The sequence below is a fragment of the Vitis riparia genome, chromosome 2, assembly GCF_004353265.1.
Source record: "Vitis riparia cultivar Riparia Gloire de Montpellier isolate 1030 chromosome 2, EGFV_Vit.rip_1.0, whole genome shotgun sequence".
Classification (NCBI taxonomy): Eukaryota; Viridiplantae; Streptophyta; class Magnoliopsida; order Vitales; family Vitaceae; genus Vitis; species Vitis riparia.
In genome coordinates this window covers 14,134,710-14,158,434 of record NC_048432.1, presented here as the reverse complement: position 1 = coordinate 14,158,434, position 23,725 = coordinate 14,134,710, and the positions used below count along the sequence as shown (strand labels likewise).

Genomic DNA, 23,725 nt, shown 5'->3' with positions numbered 1-23,725 from the left:
AGGTAATTAGATTTGTTTAATCAATGAGATTGTTAGATTCAATGACCTTCAAATCAAAAGACATCAAGTCAATAAAATAGTATCATCCGAATTGATGACTACCCAATTAGCAAAATTTTTTAATCCAATAGAACTAGGTAATAAGAGTCAACAACATAACTCTTACAAAGAGATGGTATAGAAAAGAAATAATATTTTTTGGAATATAAAGTTTCTTGATAATAATAAATATTCTCTCACCTTTAAAAGAAATAATATTTTAGAAAATATTTAAAAACATAATTTCATTACCACAAACCTAATATTATGATTTAATAAAAAGAATACACATATATATACCACAATCACTTGTGTAACCATTAATTTTCCTATTAATTTTTTTTTTTTTGTCTAAACTTCATGAGCCCATGATGAGTATAACAAGAATAAAATTTCTTTTACAAGTCTAATATCAAAAGGACAAATTATTATTATTATTTTGAAAGTCTAAGACGAGGAAGAGTAGACTTTGTAAAAACAAAATTATAGACAATTTGACTCCCCTTAAATCTTGCTCTATTGGGAATAAAAATAAAAAATAAGAATAGAAACAAGAAAACAAGCTAAGGAACTCATCAATTATGAAATCTTAAACTTTATCTCTTTGTTTTTCTCCCTCTAATTTGTTGGTTTTTTGTTTTGCGACTTCCTATATTACTTTAATAATTTATTATTATTATTATTTTATATTTATTTATTTATATTACCTATTATTATTTTTATAATATTAAAAGCATGATAAATAAACTAACATTTTTCATTTTCTCATTATCTCATACTATGATTTATCACCTTTTTATCAATCTTAAATTAACAAGTTTATAATTTTTATTTATTATTAAAATATTTTAGAAGGTTAAAATTTGAGCTTATAAGTTATCATTTATGTTAAGTTAATAACCAATGAACATATTTTAAGGTTTTATAACAAATTTTAAATTAATTATTTTATTTAATAACTTGTGAAAACCTATAGTAACTTAAATTATGTACGAGTTTGGTCTGAGTTTGTAATTTATAATCTGATCTTGGTCGGGTTTGACATGAGTATAATATTGATTTTATTTAAGAAGTGATTTTATTCACATGATTTTATCGTGAATAAAATCATTTAACCATATATATTTTAGACTTTAATGATATTTTATTAATCTAAAATTATGAGGAGGCATTTAATAATACGTTGATAAATGTGGAAACAGGGGGCAGACAAGATGATAATCTTTCTTTAGCTTTAATTTGAACTCCTGTGATATTAAAAGGCTTATAGTGCACTAACCATAAAAGCTTGCCTGGCTGCATCTGTGAATAATATTGGAATGAGGGCCATTTTCGTCAAGCGGCTAGCATCAAATAAATATCTGGGCATGGAGAGATTTGATATGGTACGTCAACAGTGGTGCTTGGCAACTTAATGATCACTAATTATAATGTCAAGTGGACCGATAATCACCACCATCATGATAATTTGACGGCGTGTGTTAAGACGACGGCCGGATTTATGACAACGATGATTTCCTGTTGGATAACATGATTTAGCTCTTGACCATCCACAAAAACATGCGTATACCGACTATACGTAAATTTAAGAAATTATTATCCATAGAAAAATACAATAATATTTAATAATTTTATTTTATACCCATATTTTTGGTGCTCAGATGATATTGATATGATCCAACCCGATCCAACAAAAGAAGAGATACGAGGAGGGAATCGTTTCTCTCATTCCCTATCAAATAACGTGATTTTCAAATTTTTATAATTTTATTTACAACCAACAAAAATTTTATCGATAAAATAATCAATCTGAATTTTGAGTATTATAGAAGGTAATTCGAACCATAAATATACTTTTTTTTATCATTTATGTTTTACAGAAAATTAAAATGAATTTGTAAAAAGTATTTTTATTGAAAAACTTTTTATTTTGGAAACAAAAAAAAAACTTCAATTGACTTTAGAAAGACTCGGCTGATGAATTTGGAAACCTCCTATACAACAATCAACGTCCATGTGCGACCGTACTTTTGATTAATCTTTTATTTGGACAGAAAAGCCCCTGAGGAACAATAAAATAGATAAAGGACCCTTTCTCTTTCTACAAATTCCAAAGAAGTCCCAGTGAATCATCAGAGTCTCGCTCAGACAACAGTACTTTACTGCTTTATTACCCCTTTCCAGCCCCATGGCGTTAAAAAATAAAAAATAAAATATAAAAAAAAGCGAAAATTACAAAAGCTAAAAAGAAAAAGAAAATAAAAAAATCAATCAACTTAACCTCAGGCTCGCCGCCATTCAAAGCCTAGACTTGAAATGGCGACTGCCGTAGACCCACGCGCGCTCTCAACTTAACATCGACAGCTTGCAGTGCACGATACGGCTTAACGGGCCCCGCACCTTCTAGATTTCCCTTTCATTCGAGCGTGTCGTTTAACCGTGACCGGGTGCGGTGAAAGACATGGGATTTCCCCTTTTAACCGTTGAACTTTTAACTTTTTAATCTCAAGCACCTCGCTTTTATTAAAGCTTATGTTTAAGTTTTTTTAATCTTATGAACATCCAAATAAAAAATTAGCCCCCACGAAAATTACTTTTGACTTTCTAGTACTGTATACAGTCAATTACATCTTTACCCTTACTTAATCGACCATATTACGTAAACAATAATTGTGCATCATCATGGCAATGAAATTAGGATAAGAATTGAAAGTCATGAAAATAATACGACTAATAATAGAATTAAGTGATGACAAGATGGAAGTGGAGGTGTGGAACCCCTTGAAAATGATATGCCATATGCCTAATTGAAAGGCCATTATTAGTAATTTATTCATATATTAGTGGTCATTATTAAATCAAACTTAAACCCCTTGAATCAAAGAACTATAGTATATATAAAATATAAGTACTCAATTATTTGATAGACTTTCTATTAATGTTTGGTTTGGTTGTGATTGGGTTTTTAAGATCATTTGATTGAAAGGAACGTTGAAAATTTTCCTTTCAATTCAACCAATTTTTTAATCTCGATTTCACAGCAAACTCTCATTAGGTAATAGTTGTAAGGGTAAAAATGTTACAATAAAAATATTTGTGTAATTTTTAATGTATTAAAATTATTTTTTTAAATATGGGTATTATTTCATTTTTTTAATTAAATATTTCAGTTTCTTAAACCCATATCAAATTTAAATAAATTTGAATTTGATTTAAATATAAAATAAAATATTTCTAATATTAATTATTAAAGTTTTTAATTTTAAAAATAGTTTTGTTGTATGGTAGGAGGTTGAATTTTGAAAATTCGTAAAAAAATTAATTATAATATAAATTTTATATTTAGTATTATTATTTTCATTTTAATTTATGAAATTTAATTTCCTATAAATTTAATTGTGGTTATATGTGATAGAAAAATTTTAAAATATTTTTTATATTTTCAAATATTGCTTAGAATAGTATACAAAAAATTGAAAAATACTTTATATTTATTTAAAAAACAAAATGTTTTTAGAATAAATTCTCAAAAGTGTATTTTTTAATAAAAAAATATATTAATTTTTTAAGTTAAATAATTGAATGAAAGTAAATAAAAAATAATTTTAAAATTTATATTTTTTTCAAATTTATTTTATTTGTTTTTACATAAAAATATATAAATTTTAAAATTTGAAATATTTTTTATTCATATCAATCATGGCCTCACTATTTTGGGTCTAGAGGACATGTCCGGGAAAACATAAAATTTGAGAAGAAATAAGGCCTTTATAAGCAAAAAAAAGAAAATAGTGGAGGGGCATAACAGTAATAGTGGCACCCTCTCCTTTTTCAGTTGCGCTGCGGCCTTTCGCTTTTATTACGGCCCGGTCCATTGGGTTCACTCTGTGCAAGAACAATAAAATAATAATATAATGATTTGATTTGGGCGCCCATTTTACGAGCCACCACTCATTCAATGTGGAGGAAAGTACAATAATAGGAGCGCGGTATGTGATATGGAGAGGGGTAAAAATGATATTTTCACAGTTGTGATGAAAAAGGGTAGCGCCCGGTTTATCCATGTGAAAGAGAACGACTAGAATACCACTGTAGTGGAGGTTGACAGCAACACTGGAGGGAGAGGGAGAGGGAAAGAGAGAGAAATGTATCCAGAAATATTGAATGAGAAGGAAAAATGCATAATTAGAATTTAGAGAGAGAGAGAGGAGCAGAGAGGAGCAGAGAGCAATATATATATATATATATATATATATATATATATATATGAATATAAATATAAATATGTAACAGAGAGATATATGGAGAGAAGAGGGAGGGCACTTTATTACTTTCTTTTTTTTTTTTTTTTTGGTCTATGATGCACGCATCCATGACAGAATAGAGGAGGGGGTACAGAGAGAAAGAGTAGAAGAGGAGAGAGACGGAGAGAGAGAAAGCAGAGGATATGGAGGTGAAATGGTGATGGAGGAAGGAATAGATATGGAACTCAAAAGGAAGAGAAAAAGCTGGAGGGGTTTGAAATAGTGGCAGCATATGTTTTTTTGGTGAAATGGGTGTGGCTTTGTTTCTCTTGTCTTGGAGGAGATTCATGGCGTTTTGTAATAAGGAATATGATTGGTGGGACTGAAGCCACCGAGCCCACCTTTTTGGTCTACAATCTTGGGGGGTTTTTTCTCTGATATTTCAAGAACATTTAATTTTTTCTGTGATTTTGTTTTGTCTTTTTTTAGATGAGAGGTATACCCTTTAATTTTCAGGGGCAGGGAGTGTTGGAGAAGTGGAAAGAAGAAGAGGTTCTTAGCTTTCTGAGCAACGAACCCACCTCTGTTTTGGATACGCGAAGAAGCCCAAGCCCTCCGACATCGACATCCACATCGACGCTGGCTTCGTCTTTCGCCGGAGGAGGAGGAAGTACTGGTAGTGTTGGTGTTGGTGGTGGTGGTTCGGCCGACAACATACCCGGCGTGGCAGCAGGGCCTCTGGTTTCTGACAACTGTCTTCAAAAATGGCCTGTTTCTTTGCCGCTGGAGACAAACCCACCTGACCTCGGCGGCGTTTCTGGTGGTGGTAGCCGGAAGGACGAGTGGGCGGCGGAGCTCCAGCCCATAACGAGTGGACTGGTGGAGCTTGTTGCCGGCGGAGTCGGAGAAGAGAGATGTGGGGGTCTTGGGCTTGGGCTGGAGGATTGGGAGAGCATGTTATCGGAATCGGCAGCCGCTTCGCCGGGCCATGAGCAGTCGCTTCTCCGATGGATCTCCGGCGACGTCGATGACCCGTCATTCGGTCTGAAACATCTCTTGCAGAGTGGAGGAAATCCTCTGGAGTTTGACGGCAATGCCGGGATGGGAATGCTCGATCACAGCGGTGCCGTGTTTGAAGCTTCAGGCGCTCCGGCCACTGGTAATCTGATCACAACCTTGAATCCGTCTTTTTTAGGTATCGGTGGTTCTGGGTTTTCTGCAAATAATAACAACAATGGAAAGATTGCTTCAATCGCACAGAACCTCTCCACAGGGGTTGTTAATTACAAAGCTTCTACTGTTGGGTTGAACAATAACTATAATCCCCAAAATCCCGTTTTCTCAGCATCACTCAACAACCTTCCTTTACCAGTTTCGTTATCTCCTGGTATGATTTATCAGCAGCAACAGCAACAGCTGGAAACCCCTGAAGAAAAGCCTCAGATTTTCAATACACAACCGGCAATTAATCACCATCAACAGTCCCAAAATCCTAACTATTTTCCGGTACCGCCCTACACCCAACAAGACCAGCACCACCTCCTTCAGCCGCCTCAAGCCAAGCGGCACAACCCTGGCGGTCTGGACCCGAGCTCTCAGATGCCAAAAGTCCCTTTTGCTGATCTGGGTCATGAGTTTTTACTCAGAAGACAGCAGCAGCAGCCACTGTGTTTCACTAACCAGCTGCAATTGCTTCCACAACATCAGCTTCAGCAGAAGCCGTTGATGTTGAGCAAGCAGAAGATGGTGGGAGGCGGGGAAGAAATGGCGCCCCAATCCCATCACCAGCAGCAGCAGCAACAACAACAACAGGTTTTGCTGGACCAGCTCTGCAAGGCAGCAGAGCTGGTAGGCACTGGGAATTTCTCAATCGCGCAAGGGATATTGGCGCGGCTCAATCATCAGCTCTCCCCGGAAGGAAAGCCGTTTCAGAGGGCTGCTTTCTACTTCAAGGAGGCTTTGCAACTGATCCTTATGAATAACAACCCAGCTGCCTCCCCTCCACTAAGGAGTCCCACACCATTTGACGTCATCTTCAAGATGGGTGCTTACAAGGTGTTCTCTGATGTCTCTCCTCTTATTCAATTTGCAAATTTCACTTGCAACCAAGCCCTCCTGGAAGCTCTTGATGATGCTGACAGAATCCACATTATAGACTTTGATATCGGGTTTGGTGCGCAATGGGCTTCCTTTATGCAGGAGCTTCCTGTGAGGAATAGGGGTGCCCCATCATTGAAAATTACAGCCTTTGCCTCTCCTTCCACCACCCACCATCCCCTGGAGCTCAAGCTTTTGCGTGAAAATCTAACACTATTTGCTGATGAAATTGGAATTGCCTTTGAGCTTCAAGTGGTGAACTTTGATTCCTTCGACCCCGTTTCCTACTCAATGCCTTATTTTCAAACCTCTGATAATGAGGCAATTGTGGTGAATTTCCCTATCTGGTCCTCTTCCAATCACCCGGCTGCCCTGCCCTTGCTCCTGCGTTTTATAAAGCAGCTCTCACCTAAGCTTATGGTCTCTTTGGATAGAGGTTGTGATCGAGGTGACCTCCCATTGCAGCAACATCTCCTGCATGGCATCCAATCCTACACCAACCTCTTGGAATCTCTTGATGCTACTAATGCGATGACAGACACTGTAAGCAAAATTGAGAGGTTCCTCTTCCAGCCGAGGATAGAAAGCACTACTCTGGGTCGACTCCGTTCCCCTGACAAAATGCCTCCTTGGAAAACACTCTTTGCCTCAGCTGGATTCACACCTGTACCCTTCAGTAACTTCACCGAAAGTCAAGCAGATTGTGTGGTGAAGAGGACACTTGTGAGGGGATTTCATGTTGAGAAGCGTCAGGCATTGCTCATTCTCTGCTGGCAGAATCGGGAGCTTATCTCGGCTTCTGCTTGGAGGTGCTGAGGATCAGCAATTTGGCAGGCAGGAGAGTCTCGGAGCGGTTCACTTTTCTCTATAGAGGTGCCGACTTATTTTCTTTGATATTAAATCAATAAATCTCTAACTATGGAGCTGGCACCTGTTTTGTGACCTAATTCTTGTGAATGCTCTTGCTTGTGAATCTCCTTTGCTTGTCATCTATCTCAACTAGATAGACTGGTTTCCTAGTAAAACAAAACATTTAACTAGAATTTGAGTAGTCTTCTTTCATTAATCTTTTTCTTGAACATGGGTATCGATATATGGTGTTTTATTGTTTTAATGATGATGAGAAGCCAAACTTTCATCTGGTTAAGGTGGTGATATTTTGTTGTATATTTGTTCACAAAGGAGAATCAGCAATGGAAGATGAACTTAACCTGCCAGAATTTTGGTTTGTCTTTGTGATCATGAATATGATTAAATTTACTATTTGATGCTTAATTTGATGCATAAACTCTAATATCTTAATTTATGTTGAATCCATCAAAGAAGGTTTCATTTTCTTCTTTTTAGTCAAGTATTGTATTTGTTGCACATTGTAGTTCAGCTCTGTTTGGCATGTGGGGAATTATACCGAGGTTACTATTCCATGTAGTCGCATTTCATGCAGTGAGATTGAAATAACTACTGCCCCTCGGAAGATTTTTCCTCTTCTTGCCCTATTCAAATGGAACTCTCTAGGTAGCCATTGTGCAAACAAATTTTTTAGGCATTGAGGGTTTTAGGGTCAACGTATTTAGGGTCATTTTAAAGAACACTTTAAATGCTTTGCTTTCTTTACCTTTGCTACCTTGATGGTTGATAAAGAAGTTTTTAGATGTAGAAGCTGATCATTTGGAATATTTAGACCAGATGCCGATTTTGTTCCCCTGGCATCTTTTGGCCACTACTCACCCCATTTTTTAATTTGGTTGTTTTTGTGGCACTCGTTCTCCTCCAAATGTAGAAGTTTCAAGTATTTTTTACTGTGATTGATCTAGTCTGGCCTGATGGCTATGGCTTTCCCATAAGGTTCCATGAACTTTGTAAGCAGCTGCAGTTAATCACTAAAACAAGAAGATTAGAAATGTGAGCCCTTATTCTACTCTTCTAAAATGACCTTTTTGTTTTCCTGTATGTGATCTAAGCCTTTTATAGTGGAGTTGTGAATGTACCACTATCAGTCACAGATTATATCTTCATTGAGCTGATATCTCTGAGCCTGTCAAAACATGCTGTCGGTTAGTGCCCACCAGTGCCACTATGTTCAATGAGCTAAATTATTCACTTTAGATTGGTAGTTTTTAGCCTTTTATTCAGATTAAATTAGTCATCTCTGATAAAGAAGAATGAAAACTAGCCTAGTTTGAGCTTTGTTGATTATTCATATTCTGTTTGCAGTTAGCCCTAGAAAGTACTTCAGAGCAGAACTTTAATCAATCATGTTCTAGCCTTCACTCTACCTTGAAGTGAATCCCTTCTCTATTAAACAACAATAGATGATCACTTCATAATCCAAAAGCTTCCCTATACTCTCTTGTTTCACTCAGTGACATGAATATCAAGTAGCGGTCTTAACTCTTAAGCCCCGCAACATCACCAACTTCTCATGCTATCAAACTCTTAGGTGCAGGAAGGCAAACTGAAATCAGGTTCTCTTGATCAATGCTGTAAGCAGGCAAATTAATATCACCTTAGGGTCCACTTTCAGGTTGGTGGTCGTGATGGTAATGCCTTCATCTTCCACAGTCAACTTTCCAAACGGCAAACCCTCATCCAGGCGATATAATATAGCTCACTCCTTGAGCCCTAGAAGTACTCCACTTCAGTTAGTTCTGCCATGTTTGTGTGAAATGGGTGGTAAATCTTTAGAGTTCAACCCACTCCGGTAGCAAGGGAATTTACCAAAATAAGGGAGTTTGGCTTCTCATCAGACTCCCACCTTATAGTGGGTTGGTGGGGGGGATGTTTTCTGTGGTAGGGTCCTGGAGTCTTGTGATTTTGAGTAGCAAAACAAAAGAGACCTGCATGTAATTGTCCCCCCCCACCCAAAAAAAGGGAACTTTTAGTGTGTACTTGTGTAAAAACAAAGACCACAACTACATAGCATAGCCTTGGAAGATAGTGAATACAATGACACCTCAATTTGATCAAAATATCTCGAAACTCTCCCAACAATCATATGCCTACACTTAAACATAACATGCTTATGTTGAATTTAGGCGCCGCTCCTCCTTATATAAAATAATCCTCCATGCATGTAACCAAACTAGTAACGCGTCATTCTCTTTACTTGTTTCAAATAAAATTTTGTTTAAGAACAATTATTAAGGCGACCACCTTTGATTTTTATATGCAGACAATTGCCTGTCCTATAGTACATTGAATTTACTATTCCTGGCCTTATTTTTTTAGACTTCTCCTAATCAAGCCACATGCCTCATGTTTGATTGATCTTTTGCTCCAATACTTTACTCCCTTTTGAACCTTTCTTTAACAAAAGCTAAGATAGATCACATTGCAGGTGGCAATGATGTTCATATAATATTAATCTCTAAAATTGAAATCTTATAGTATAAAATTCATGAGAACATGCAGAGTATGGTCTGCCACGAATTAAAATATGAAAATTTAACTAGCAAAAGGAAAGGAAAACGTCGGTTTCGTTGAAAACCAACTTCCATAAAAATTAATCCTCCCTAACAACCTCGATAATGGTTCATAGTTTATTCTTTAATTCAGTTGCTTAAGTCTTAAATTTGATTTACATGTTAACCAAAGGAGGGTTCAGACACCCGAGCCACGCGCTGTTACAACTTACACGCTCCCATCGCTTTGGCTAGGTTGGTGGGGCATGGTGGAGCTTTCAACAGGGTGAGGGTGAAATAGAGGAATGAACGAGTTTTGGGTCAAAATGGCCCATTTTTGAAACTTAATGTTGAAAATGGGCACATTTTGAAACTATTGTTCAAAATGGCCTCTTTGATGCCACGTAGGCGCCAGCCACATTATTAAAAAATATTTTTTTTTCATCATTATAGTGAAAGCCGCAGTTGGGAAACGCGGCTTCATTTTTGCATTAAAGCCGCAGTTGGGAAACGCGGCTTCATTTTTGTACTAAAGCCGCAGTTGGGAAATGCGGCTTCATTTTTGCACTAAAGCCGCAGTTGGCAAACGCGACTTCATTTTTGTACTAAAGCCGCATTTGCCAAACGCGGCTTCATTTTTTAACTAAAGCCGTGGTTGGCAACCGCGGCTTTAGTTCATTTTTATTTAAATTTAAAATTTAATTAAAAAATTATTAAATTACAATTTATGAATGAAATTTAAAAATATACTTAAATAATAAATTATTTATATTTAAATTTAAAATTCTAGTATTACTTCAACAAACATAAATTGATAAATAGAAGATATTATAAATGAATGTTTTATTTATTAATAAATTAATAATCTTAAAATAATAAATTTATATAACATATAAATAATATATAAAATTATATAATTTATTAATTTAAGATATTTAATTTGTTAATTTTTAAGATATTAATTTATTTATATTATGATAAATTTATCTTTATCGAAATAATAGTATAGTAGTTAATAACTGAGATTTCAATTATAATATTTTTTTTTACTTTCCAATTTAATTAAAAACTATTAAATCATAATTTATGATTGAAATTTAAAAAATATACTTAAATAAAAAATTATTTATATTTAAACTTAAAAATCTAGTATTACTTCAACAAACATAAATTAATAAATAGAAGATATTATAAATGAATGTTTTATTTATTTATAAATTAATAATCTTAAAATAATAAATTTATATAACATATAAATAATATATAAAATTGTATAATTTATTAATTTAAGATATTTAATTTGTTAATTTTTAAGATATTAATTTATTTATATTATGATAAATTTATCTTTATCGAAATAATAGTATAAATAAATAATTTTTAATTAAGTATATTTTTTAAATTTCAATAATAAATTGTGATTTAATAGTTTTTAATTAAATTGGAAAGTAAAAAAAATTATTATAATTGAAATCTCAGTTATTAACTACTATACTATTATTTCGATAAAGATAAATTTATCATAATATAAATAAATTAATATCTTAAAAATTAACAAATTAAATATCTTAAATTAATAAATTATACAATTTTATATATTATTTATATGTTATATAAATTTATTATTTTAAGATTATTAATTTATTAATAAATAAAACATTCATTTATAATATCTTCTATTTATCAATTTATGTTTATTGAAGTAATACTAGAATTTTAAATTTAAATATAAATAATTTATTATTTAAGTATATTTTTAAATTTCATTCATAAATTGTAATTTAATAATTTTTTAATTAAATTTTAAATTTAAATAAAAATGCTTTAGTTAAAAAATGAAGCCGCGTTTGGCAAATGCGGCTTTAGTACAAAAATGAAGCCGCATTTCCCAACTGCGGCTTTAGTGCAAAATGAAGCCGCATTTCCCAACTGCGGCTTTAGTGCAAAAATGAAGCCGCGTTTCCCAACTGCGGCTTTCACTATAATGACGAAAAAAAAAATATTTTTGAATGATGTGGCGCCTACGTGGCATCAAAGAGGCCATTTTGAACAATAGTTTCAAAATGTGCCCATTTTCAACATTAAGTTTCAAAAATGGGCCATTTTGACCCAAAACTCGGAATGAACCATATGAAAATGGTGTGGGTGCGCCAGTGGTCCAGCCCTCCATTTGGGCAATAGGTCTTGATTTTGAGCATTATGCACAAGATGGTGACTCCCTCCATTCGTCATTTGTCAGTGGTGGTCCATTTTTTCTTTTATGAAGGAAAAATGCTTTCTTCTTCCATGTTCCAAATGTTTTCTTATTATTATTATTATTATTATTTAAATTCCGACCAAATTGGTCAACTAAAATATTTGTGTGAATGTGAGAAGTCAATTGACGAAGTTGTTTTAAAGAAATGTGAAATTCATTTGATATTGGAAATAAATATATATTTTTTTATTTTATAAATAAAAGCGTTGAAAAGACCTCTTGTCTTGTTCATGGAATGGTAGTGGAATTTGAAATTTTTGAGATAATATATTGAAATATTCAAGAAAACTATAACAATAAAGTTTGAAAATAAATAAATAAAAATAAGAAACTTTTTCCTCCATGGGTCCGCAAAGTTTTTACAAGTTTCATCATTTAAAAAAGTTTTAAAAACAAAAAAAATTACTCAAAATTTTTAATTAATAAACAAAATACAAGAGAGCTAAATTAAAAAAAAATTACATATTATTTGATTTTACGTATACTATTAGGAAAAAAATAAAATAGACTTTTTCTATGGTCAATGTTCATATTAAGAAATATAGTATATATATTGAGTTCAAATTTTATAGAATTAAAATTTTTAAAAAATTAATAATTTAATATAGTATTAGCGTTTGGTTTGGTAACAAGTTATAAGTTTAATTAAACAATTTTTTTTTTTTGTAATTCACACGTTTGTTTCCCTTTCTCTCCCTAATTTGCATGTTTTCTTTTATTTGTTGAATATGAATCAGATCTAGTTTTCCGGAGGACCATATGGATGATAGTGAGTGAGGGTGTTAAGTCCTTGTTTAATTCAGTCTTACTAAATTATGATTTAATAAAAAAAATATTTAGTCTCATCATAAATATATAAAATAAAATAAAAATTAATATATTATTATCCCTTATTTTCAATCACCTCTTCTTATTCAATTACTGTCAAAGGATACATTCAATTATTTTTCCGTTGCATCTAAGCATATATTCGTAAGCCGTCCAAAAAGTTTTATTGTTACGACTCATTTTTAGGCGTATATATATAATATAATTGATAAAACAGCCCGCCTAACCCTAGGCTAGAAAAGGGAATAGGTCACACCAACCGTTGATATGATCTTCATAGATTCAATGGCCCACCAGGCCGTTGCTTGGCATTGACGTGATCCACTGCATCATGGTGGGCCCAAATAGCCACACGTTTATTACGTAATAGGTAATCCCCTAATAAATCGTGATTAATTATAATTAATCCCACGTGATTAAGAGCTTGCGTTTGATTGGCTCTTAGGGAGAAGGTAGACAGGCGGAAGGTTGAGAACTTTGCCCCGAATAATAAAAAAGAACGTACGCGTGGCAATATCTGAATGGATGAAATCGTACGATCTGAAGCGCTAAACCCCCTTAGCAAGTGATCGCGACGGCTCGTCTAGTCTGTGGCACAGTGAGATGAAAAGGACTGGTGATCTCTGAAGCTCTTAATATGGGACCCACTTCATAGCTTATCGTGTCATGATCATGCCACGTGTACGAAGATTGGGGTGTATGATTTCCCTACCATGCTGTCCTGGTCAATGGTACTTTCAGAACCCTACGAAAGGAGCCTCTGGGGCTTACGTCTCGCTGAGGTCGGTTTTCAGAGGAAAAGTAACGTTGTTATTTTATTTATTTATTTTTGTGAAGATGTTTTACGGTTTTACCCTAGTACAATTTTTTTAAAATTTCTATTTTCTAAATAATTTTTATATATATATATATTACTATTATACTAAATTTTGACGCATGAATAATACCTTTAATATAAAATATTATATTAAACAAAATATTAATATATTTGGACATGGGAATTTAGTCGCGAATATCCGGATACGTGCCTATAAACGAATTGCTGGCCAAACTCTCGGGAATTTTCTTAAAATCGGAAAGCAAAATGAAGTTTGTCGAGGGTTGAGTTAACCATGAAGTAGAGCATTCACGTACATGAATCCACCTGGTGGGCACTTGGCACTCATGGATCGCCTCTTACCAGCCTAGCCAGGACCTTTTAGAGAGAAAAAGCAAGAGATAATACCTGATCATCCTCTGCAGGACTGATCAAGTGATGAGCAGCATCTAAAGGTCGCTGGACACTTTTTACTCAACCTCTAAACCACCTTTGCCCATAGAAAAAGTATAATGATGGATCACTTTTTATTGTAAATGGGGTATGTGCTTTTGTCATCAACAAGCCTCCTCAGAGTGAGGGATTTGGTTGGGCCAACATATAGATGCTCTCATGAGACACCACCCAGCTCTTGCATGCCAACCTCTCAATCATATACCCCACCGCATTGTTGAGTGGGTCATACCAATCAACTCCTACTTGACCCCACCATCTCCGCTCTCTCTCTCTCACTTCCCTACTTCAACAAATAATTGAAGTAAAAATTTATGTTATCCCAAGGGCCAAATTGGGTTACCTGTGACCATTTTTTGTGTATAAGACAAAGCTAGCCAAAAGATCACTACGTCAATCCATGTAGCCGTGAACCCTTTCTTGAAACAGTAATATAAACAGTTCTTAGAGTTTTAAAGTGCCAAAGTTTTTGGAAATGGAGGGGGGGATGAGTTCCTGATTGAGAAGAGACTCATGTGCTTAGACTAGAAAGGTATGTGTGATCAAATAAGAGGTAATGCATGTAGATAGAATAAAGATGATGAAGCTGTATGTTTAATATTGGGGAGAGTAACAATATGTGGAAACATCCAAAGGCAGACGGGCAAAGCTTAAAAAGGGGAAAAGTATGGTTTGATTAGAGTGGGTATGGAAGAAAAGTTAAGTGTTGCCATCACACAAACCTTTTGCTTCTCTGTCTTTTATAGATGCTTTGCCTCTATATCTTTTCCAATCCAATCCTTTTGAGTTTCCATGGTTGTTTTGATCTCGATCTCTCTCTCTTTTTTATGTCTTAGTGTGCGTAGGAAAAACGCGTTCCTTGATTTCCTTTTATACTTTTCTTTTATACGAAAAACCCAAAAAAGTAAGCACTCATGCATCTCAAAAGCCATTGAAAACTAGGCACTACCAACGCCCTTATCATTCTCTTTCTCTTTCACACACACATGCATAAAAGCTTGTCTCATTTTTTCATTTGGGATCCATCCTGGACCAATATTCTTTTTCTTTGGACCATACAACTCAGTGGAGCTTTTCCCCCACGAAACTCTCATTTGGACAACTTGGGTGGCTTTCAAACCATGGGTCTCCTCCTTTTTCTTCCTTCATGCACCTTTTCTTTTGTTTTCTTATCCCATAATCAACCATGCATTATTGCCCATATCTCTTTCATGCTTTCTGATGTTTTCTTTCTACTAAAAAATGTCAAAATTGGGCCATTTTGCTCTACGTGTTAGACCCCTGGTCAACTCCTCTAATGCTTTATGATTCACAAACTGTTTCCAATAAGCTCATAACTCAAAAAAATCTAAGAAATTCATTACAATCCATGGCCTAAAGTGAATGCCCACCAAATCAACTCTACCCAACAGAATTTTGAAATATAGATGCCCTGTTAAATACTGAACTATTGTATCTTATATGATGTAAAGTCTGTCTCGTGCAGTTGTTGCAGAGAAAATTAATTGGAAACCTTTTCCGCACCACTGTTCTTTCGGCCTTGGAGGATAAAAATTACTTCTCTAATCCGGGCCCAAAGGGTAAAGAGACAAATGATCTACTGTGACATTATGATTGGAAACACTTTCGGGTGATCAAAGCTATTTTGGGACACCCATCTCTAAAAGATCAGTGGGTACTTTGACATGTCTCAACTCTCAAGCGGACTTTTGTATCTCCTTTTTAGACCAAGATAAGCACTTACTATAAACACCATGCCAAAAAGCTGATGCAATCATTATAGTTATTTTGCATGCAAGATAGGGCTGAAGAGATTATCATCTACTGCATTTATAGGCTCGAAGACAATAAAGCTCAAGCAAAAGGTGCTTTTGTTTGCACAGAACTGGATATGGTCTGTGATTTTCAGAAAAAGGAAAAAGGAGACATTGCAGGAACATTATTGTCATGAAAATATTTATGTTCTTCTTTCTTGAAGTTTCATGTTGATAACCCAAATGTTGATGATTTCAATAACACTTTCCGGGACCTCAAGTTTTAATGAGTTATAAATGAACATCATCGACCTTCATGTTAGTTTCATCTTGCTCAACTAAGCATCTTAAGAGAGGACAAAGATGCTTACATGTTTAAATAAATGGCACAACAATTTCTGGTACGGAAACAGCTAGCATTGCAAAGAAAGTAAGATAAGAGATGAGAGAATGGCTTGGTTAACTGCAATATGTTGACTGCAAAGGAGACATTGGGCGTACAGAGAGATACTGAAGAGCACCAATGACAGTATGGTGTAGAGTGGCAGCTGCAGTGGCGCCTGAACCATCATGCAGAGCACGAGGAGTTGTGGTAGATAGCAAGGTCCAGTTATTTTTGGCACCGATCATTTTTGTTCATTCATGGTGGTCCTGGACGTACTTGTGTTGTGAGAGAAAAATTCCTTTGTCAATTAGGATGACTTCCACTTCCAGAAAGTAACTTAAATCACCAACATCTTTGATGGCAAATCTGATTGCCAATGTCATTAACATAAATGAATTAGTATCAGATTTTGAGTTGACAAAGTCGAATTGAAAGAGAAAATGGCTTAGGGTGCTTGTTGTAGTTGGTAGATGGATTTTTTTTTCTTTTTTTTTTTTTCTAATTTACACACCGAGCTAGTCAGAAAAGGAGTATCAACAAGCCCCAATTGTTGATCCATATAAACATCATATATCAAACAAAGTACCTAGCAAGAAAGCATTGATTACATCTAGTTGGTGTAAAGGCTAGCCATTAGTCACAACTCATCAGAATGAGCCGAACTATGGTGGACTTAATAACTAGGGTAAATGGTGCGTGGAAATCAAAACCCGATCTTCCATGGAATCTTGTAGCTACTAAGAGTCCATTCCCCAGTGATTTTAGGCAAAGTTTCTAATATTAATTTAAAGTATTAATAAAATTATAAATATTCTTTAAAATCACTATTAAACAAGTTTTAAGCATGCTTTGTAGCAAGAATTTGTTGGGATTGAGCCATATGGACCCAACATGGCTGACACTTAACACATCCGAAGGGAAGGCCAGAGACCTAAAGTCGTGGCCCCTCAATCCACCAATTGTTTATTTGTCCCAACTCAGATTGTACTAGGAGTTGGTTGGACATATGGTTTAGTCCTAATATCAAATCCTCTTTGTGACACCCCCTTTATAAAGGGACAAATAAACAATTGGTGGATTGAGAGGCCCATATGGCTCAATCCCAACAGAATTAATATTGCCACCTGGGTTCTCTTGGTTCTGAAAATCCATTTGCACCCGACAATATTAGTATAAGTGCGGTGGAATGAGTTCCCATGTGCCATTTTAAAGAAGAGCGTTAACTTCTTTCAACAATAGCATTCCACTAGGGCTTGAGACACACATATTGGTTCAAGAATCTCAATTGTGGTGTGAGTGGTGGTAATGTTGAGTTGTTTAGGTTTAAAAATGTTGTTATGAGAGTGAGTGATCATGGGACGGGTACAAAAGTTTTGGAGCAGGAGGGGCAATATTTGGAGATGTAATACCAGGATAAGAAAGTTGCTTTCCGATTGGTCTCTGAGCATTTTCTGGCATGGGGGATGGAGTATTAGGAACTTGAGAGACGTGCATGAGTAGGTCTCTATTTGCATGAGATGCATGGTTCAAAGTCCCCATGTCCGTCATCGACTCTGGAGGTCTCAAATGACACATGGATCTTGGTATCAACCTCTACATAAAATATACTAATTAAAAACTAAAAAATATTTTAAAAATTATATCAATGATAAAGAAAAAAAAACACACGCAATTAGATGAACTCAAGCATTAATAAAATAAAGAATTAATTGAATAAAGGGATGTGTGAAACCAATGTTTGGTTAATCTTGATTTTGATGATAACAAAATAAGGTTTAGAACTAATGATTATATTTCAAGTGTGATTAGGCAAGACGATTTCCAAAGTGGCAATCATAAAGACAAATCAAGCCAATGAAAAATCATGAAGAAGAAGACCACCTCAAAGAGAAGAGTTTTTCAAGACCCAAGCTTCATAAGATCTCTTTGTAAGGTTGTTGGTGTACTAGGGCTTTCATGCATTTCATTCTTTATTTATGCACCAAAATCATCTAAGAGTAATATTGTTTTAAATATCTTTAGAATCGGATGATTTCATATTTTCAACTAAAACCTTGTGTTAAATGTTTTTCAAACTTGTGTCAAAAGGTTTTAAGTTGAAAAAAGGTTTGGTGTTGAGCCAAAAAATGGCTCAACTGGTTGAGGAACCGGTCGACCGGTTGTGCCCGTCCGATCGAGTACCGATTGAGGGAGACCAAAAAGTTTATCTTTCTCCCAGTGGCCTTCTCTTCCCGGTCAAGGTGATTCTCTTCCCAGTCGAGGTTCGGTCGAGGATTGATCGAGGTTCGGTTGAGGCTAACGGTCACCTGCCAAGCATTTAATGCTAACGGCTAGTTAACCGGTCGACCCCTAGCTTGACCGGTCGAACCCCCAAACGGCTAGTTTGGTTTTTCTCTTCTATAAAAATGCTCCAAACTTCATTGTTTAAATAGTTTAATCTTCCCAAATCTTTCTTGATTATATTTGATCCTTGGAAGAGTATGTTTGAGTGCACCATTATTTCAAAATTTGCATATCTTTAGTGCACCATTCAATCCTAGTTTTTCTTGTATCATTTGAGCTTAAAGTTCTTGTGTTAGGATTTTTGAGAGGTCATTTTATTTGTAAACCTTTGAAAGGAAGTTTCTCATGTGTGGGGTATCACTTGCGGGATTGTTCAAGAGTGTGATATTTCTTGAGAAGTGTAAAGGGTGCTTGGAGCCAAAAGTCCAAGAGGGTGAATTGAAACCATAATCCAATTGTATTGCTTGAAAGCTTGGTTTGGAAGCCTTAAATTAGTGGAACCTCAAGCTCGGGATTGAAGCTAGAGGAGAGTGGATGTAGTCTGGGTTGCGCCGAACCACTATAAACTTTTGTGTTTGCATTCTCTCTTCCCTACTCTTTTAATTTATATGCAATTGTATTTATATTATTTATTATATACTTGCATATAATTGTCTCTTCATTCATATAGTTTAAATTTGTGAAAAATAAATTATCATCCTATTCACCCCCCTTTAGGGTGATTACCATAGGTTGGATTAGTCTAATATTCATAATAGGATGAAATGATCCAATTTTGTAAATCTAACTCTTCTTCTCCTATTTGAATTTGAAAAGTAACATATTTTTTATATAAATATTTTTAATTTTTTTTTTTTTTTTGGTAAAAATAACCTTATTTGTTACTCTCAAGTCAGAGATTATCGCATCCCATTTGATCAAATAAATCTAAAATGAAATTCTTTCATTTAATATTTAGTTACATCAGCACGTAATTTTAAATCATTAAATATAATTAATAAATATGAAATATTTAACTATAAATATACTAAAAAAAATTAAATACAATTATTAAGTTTTATGGCATTAAATTATATATGTTAGCCCAAGGGTTCTCCTAATCGAGTTTTAATGATAACAAATCATGGTTAAGTGACTAATTGGTTTGAATGGTAAAAAATCTCAAGTATAAATTCGGAAATTCATCAAATGACCAAAATGATACAAGATCAAGACTATTGAAAGATTTTTTATCATAAGAAACGAATGTAAGATGAATGCATGGGTGCACTTAAGTTTTTTCATATCTTTTTATGCATATTTGAAAACTCGGTTTATTCATTAAAATTCTGATTTCATTAAAACCCGAGTTTTATCAAATATACCTTAGGCAAAACGTTTCAAAATTGACATATTAATTTACCTAAAGACCTTGCCTAAGTGTTAGAAAAGAAAGGAATTGAAAAAGATAGGTTTTCAGGGCCAAAAGGCTGAACCGATTGAGGTTCTGGTCAACCGGCTCAACCGGTTGGGGAACCGATCGACTGGTTTCCCTTGTCCGATCGAGGTCCGGTCGAGGAGTGCCAAAAACACTCTCCCTCATCCAATAACTTCCTCTTCCTGGTTGAGGTTCCATCATTCCTGGTTGAGGTCTGATAGAGGTAACGGTAACCTGCCAAAGCATTAAATGCTCCAACGGCTAGTGAATCGGTCGACCCCCAGCTCAATCGGTCAAAGTTTCCTTTTGCTTTTCTTAGCTCCCGAGCTTAGAAACCTATAAATTGAGAGCTCCACTTCATTTATAAAAAAAAAAAGAACACTTGCAATCAATTGTCTACCTACCTGTTCTTAGCTTAAAAGCTCTCATTTCTTTCTTAGTGCATTAAACCATCACTTGCATATCTTTTAGTGCACCCTTGTGAGTCATGCTAACTTTGTTTTGTATTTGAGCTATTTTTGAGCTAGGTTGAGGGATTCTTTCTTGTAAAACTTGAGTGTTAAAGCCTTCAAGAGGTTTGAATCTTGAAGAGATTGTGTAAGAGTTCATTGGAGTCGGAATCCAAGTGTAAAGAATTGGAAGCTTGGTTGAAGCTTCAAACTAGTGGAACCCTCACTCAGTTAGGAAATTAAGGAGAGTGGATGTAAGCAAGGAAGTGTCGAACCACTATAAAATCCGAATTTGAATTCTCTAACTCTATCTCTTTATTTACTGATTATATTGTGTTTGAATTTGTTGTGTTGAAAAAGTTTTGAAAAACCCAAATTCACCCCCTCTTAGGTGTTTTTCTCATTTAAGCATAGCCTTTATTTTCTATATATATATATATTATAATAAATCTATTAATTTATTATTACTGATTGATATCGGTGTCAATTTTAATATTATTGTATATCCATATTTAATACTTGAAACAATTACCATATTTCAATTTGTTATATTGTCAATTCCTTATGAATATCCAATATAATTAAATTTATAAATAAATTATCATAGATTGCAAATGCAACTATAAAAAATGTAAGGAATACTTCATCATTTGATACATTTAATTAATTTCATAAAATGAACATTCCAATTGTTACTTTCCCAATCCTTAAATTTCAAACCAAAAAAAGAGCACATGTGAGGCATTGTCACAACACCACATCATCCAACGTCTCACTCATGTGATAAGATTCATTGTCAACAGTCAACGAAGAAAGATGATATTGTTGTTTAACCAAGATATTAACACAATACGCAAGTAAGCAACGAAGATTGAAGAAAAGGGTTAGCATCAGAATCTTTTGCGACAATGCTTCAGCTAATCTTAGTGCTAGCTGCTACTCGCCATTATTCAATTCAATAACAACGAAGAAGAATGTATTATTTCATGGCTTCAAAGCCATCAATCTAAGTTAACTCAAAGTAGTTTGGTGAATTAGACTTTGCAATCTAAGCATCTCAAGAACATGTATCACATATTGTACTCATCAAGGAGTTTGCTGAGGTAGATATGAGTTGACTAATATTTTGAACTTTGATGAGATGTAGAAGGTGTCACAATAGTGGGTAACATGAAGCCTAAGTTTGGGAAAATGGAAGGGGTCATGATTGTTATAGTAAGATATTGAGTGAAAGACACACATGAGTGAAAATATAAGGAAAAAAAAATAAGAGATTTTAATGTGGTTCAACCATCGAAGTCATCTTCAATCCTTACGTCCACACAGAACACACTAATACTCAAGAATCCCCAATCCTTACAATAGTGAAGGCTTGACCATCATGAACTTAGTGGGAAGTTCAACCCATGACATCCTTTGTGCAACACAATAAAACTAATTCATACTTCTTAATCCAACAAGTGGATTGCGTGTGTGATGGGACTAAGATTGAATGGTGTCATTGAAGAGTACATGTGGAAATGAGAAAATAAGATTATGAAATAGAAATTAATCATGACATGTCTAGTGGAATATAATTTATTGGTAGATGGGTGAATACATAAAATATATGGACTTTGATTCAATGAATACCCTATAAAGACACAAGGTTTGGATTTGTGATCAAGTTAGTGGTGGGTGTAAGGTTTTAGCCATGGATAACATAAGCAAATGAAAACCTTGAGTTTATTATAATTAGGTAGAGTGGAGAATAATTTTACAAATGGAGATTGAAGATTACCTATTAGGGTAGGCAAACAATTTATTAGGTAGGTTGTGGTGTGGAATGTGCAACCCTAACGAGGGAAAACTTGAACCCAATGAGGAAGATTCTTATAAGGTGACAAAGGTTGGGGGTTAAGATCCTATTTAAGGATAATAATTGTGTGGATACGGGATGAGTGGCTTCCATTCCAATCTCATCCTACTTATTTAAAATAATTCTTATTCCCACTCTAGTAAAAAACTTAAACGAGGTGGGATGTCCTAGGTATATAGAGATTTCCCTTACTCATCCTGCCCCCATTTGATTTTTTCTTTCATTTTTTATTTTTTATTTTTTAAAACTTTTTATTTGAAAAAATAAATTTAATTTTTTAATTATATTAAATATATTAAAATATTTTAAATTTTTATAAATCAATTTATTGAAAAGTAAATTTTTATTATTTTATATGTATTATAAATGGGAAAATTTAAAAATCTAAATTAAATTATTTTTTAAAATTGATTTTATATGTAATATGGGTTAGGTGGAACAAAGCAATATTTGAACCCATCTTAAGTTAAAAATAAATAAATAAAATAAAAAAATATCAAAATCACTCATAACCTATTTATTTTAATTTCAAACTCATTCATTTAGGAGTGAGCACCCAAAAAAACTAGCCCTCTCTAATCCTATTATCTAGGAGCCCTAGTAAAAAATGTTTGCCTTGACTTTGGAATTATGGAAGTATTACTTTAACCCTCAAAATACTTGTGATTTTTTGTTTGATTACATGAAAAAGTTTCATTTGTCAAAGCAAGTTATTCATAAGCATATGTAATGAATGACAGCAAGTAGCATTATAAAATGATATGAAGGGAAATCTGCCAAAGTCCTCGATTCATCTAGGAATTATCACATACAATTTGTTTTTTTCTTTTCCAATTTGCCATCCATGCCAATATGCCATTAAATTGCATAAAAACCAATGTTTTAAAAAGCAGATCAATTATTTAATCGAAAAAATTATCGATTTATGGTTTAATGGTCGGATTAGTGGTTGAATCATAGTCAAATCAATAACATCATAAATACATAATCTGTATTTTATTAAAATTAAAAATAATTTCTAAAAATAAAAAATATGTATAATTCAAATTTTAAATAATATTTTATTTTATATATTTGATATGTTAAATTAAATGATAAGATAAATACAATTGTATTAATATATTAAATTATATATATATATATATATATATATATATATATATATATATAGTATTTAAATATGAAGATACGTTTAAGATTAAAAAAATTACAAAAGATCTTTTGTTAATCACAAAAGATCATGTCGACCATGTGTAGTATAAATACACTACCACTACAAGCTAGTTGGGGTTGGGACGGTGGGCTTCCTGTCAAGATGAATTGGGCCAAAATGAGCGCAAAAGGCCACTGATGTTTTGGTCAAACAACTGGTGTATTGGAATTGGACTGATTCTTCCAGTTCAATGGTTAGGCCACTGGTTCGTCTTATTGGACGATTGGACT

At 34.0% G+C, this 23,725-nt stretch overlaps 1 protein-coding gene across 1 annotated transcript; it reads left to right on the top strand.

The window, feature by feature from the left end:
• The first annotated feature begins 4,360 nt into the window (after window positions 1-4,360).
• LOC117932952 (scarecrow-like protein 22) lies at window positions 4,361-7,608 on the top strand. Its single transcript, XM_034854280.1, has one exon. It carries the CDS (start codon window positions 4,773-4,775, stop codon window positions 7,194-7,196), a length of 2,424 nt encoding a protein of 807 aa, XP_034710171.1. The 5' UTR covers window positions 4,361-4,772; the 3' UTR covers window positions 7,197-7,608.
• Window positions 7,609-23,725: the final 16,117 nt, after the last annotated feature.

Bases quoted from the DNA above. Each gene is read 5' to 3' on its own strand.
- LOC117932952 (XM_034854280.1), top strand. From the start codon at position 4,773: ATGAGAGGTATACCCTTTAATTTTCAGGGGCAGGGAGTGTTGGAGAAG.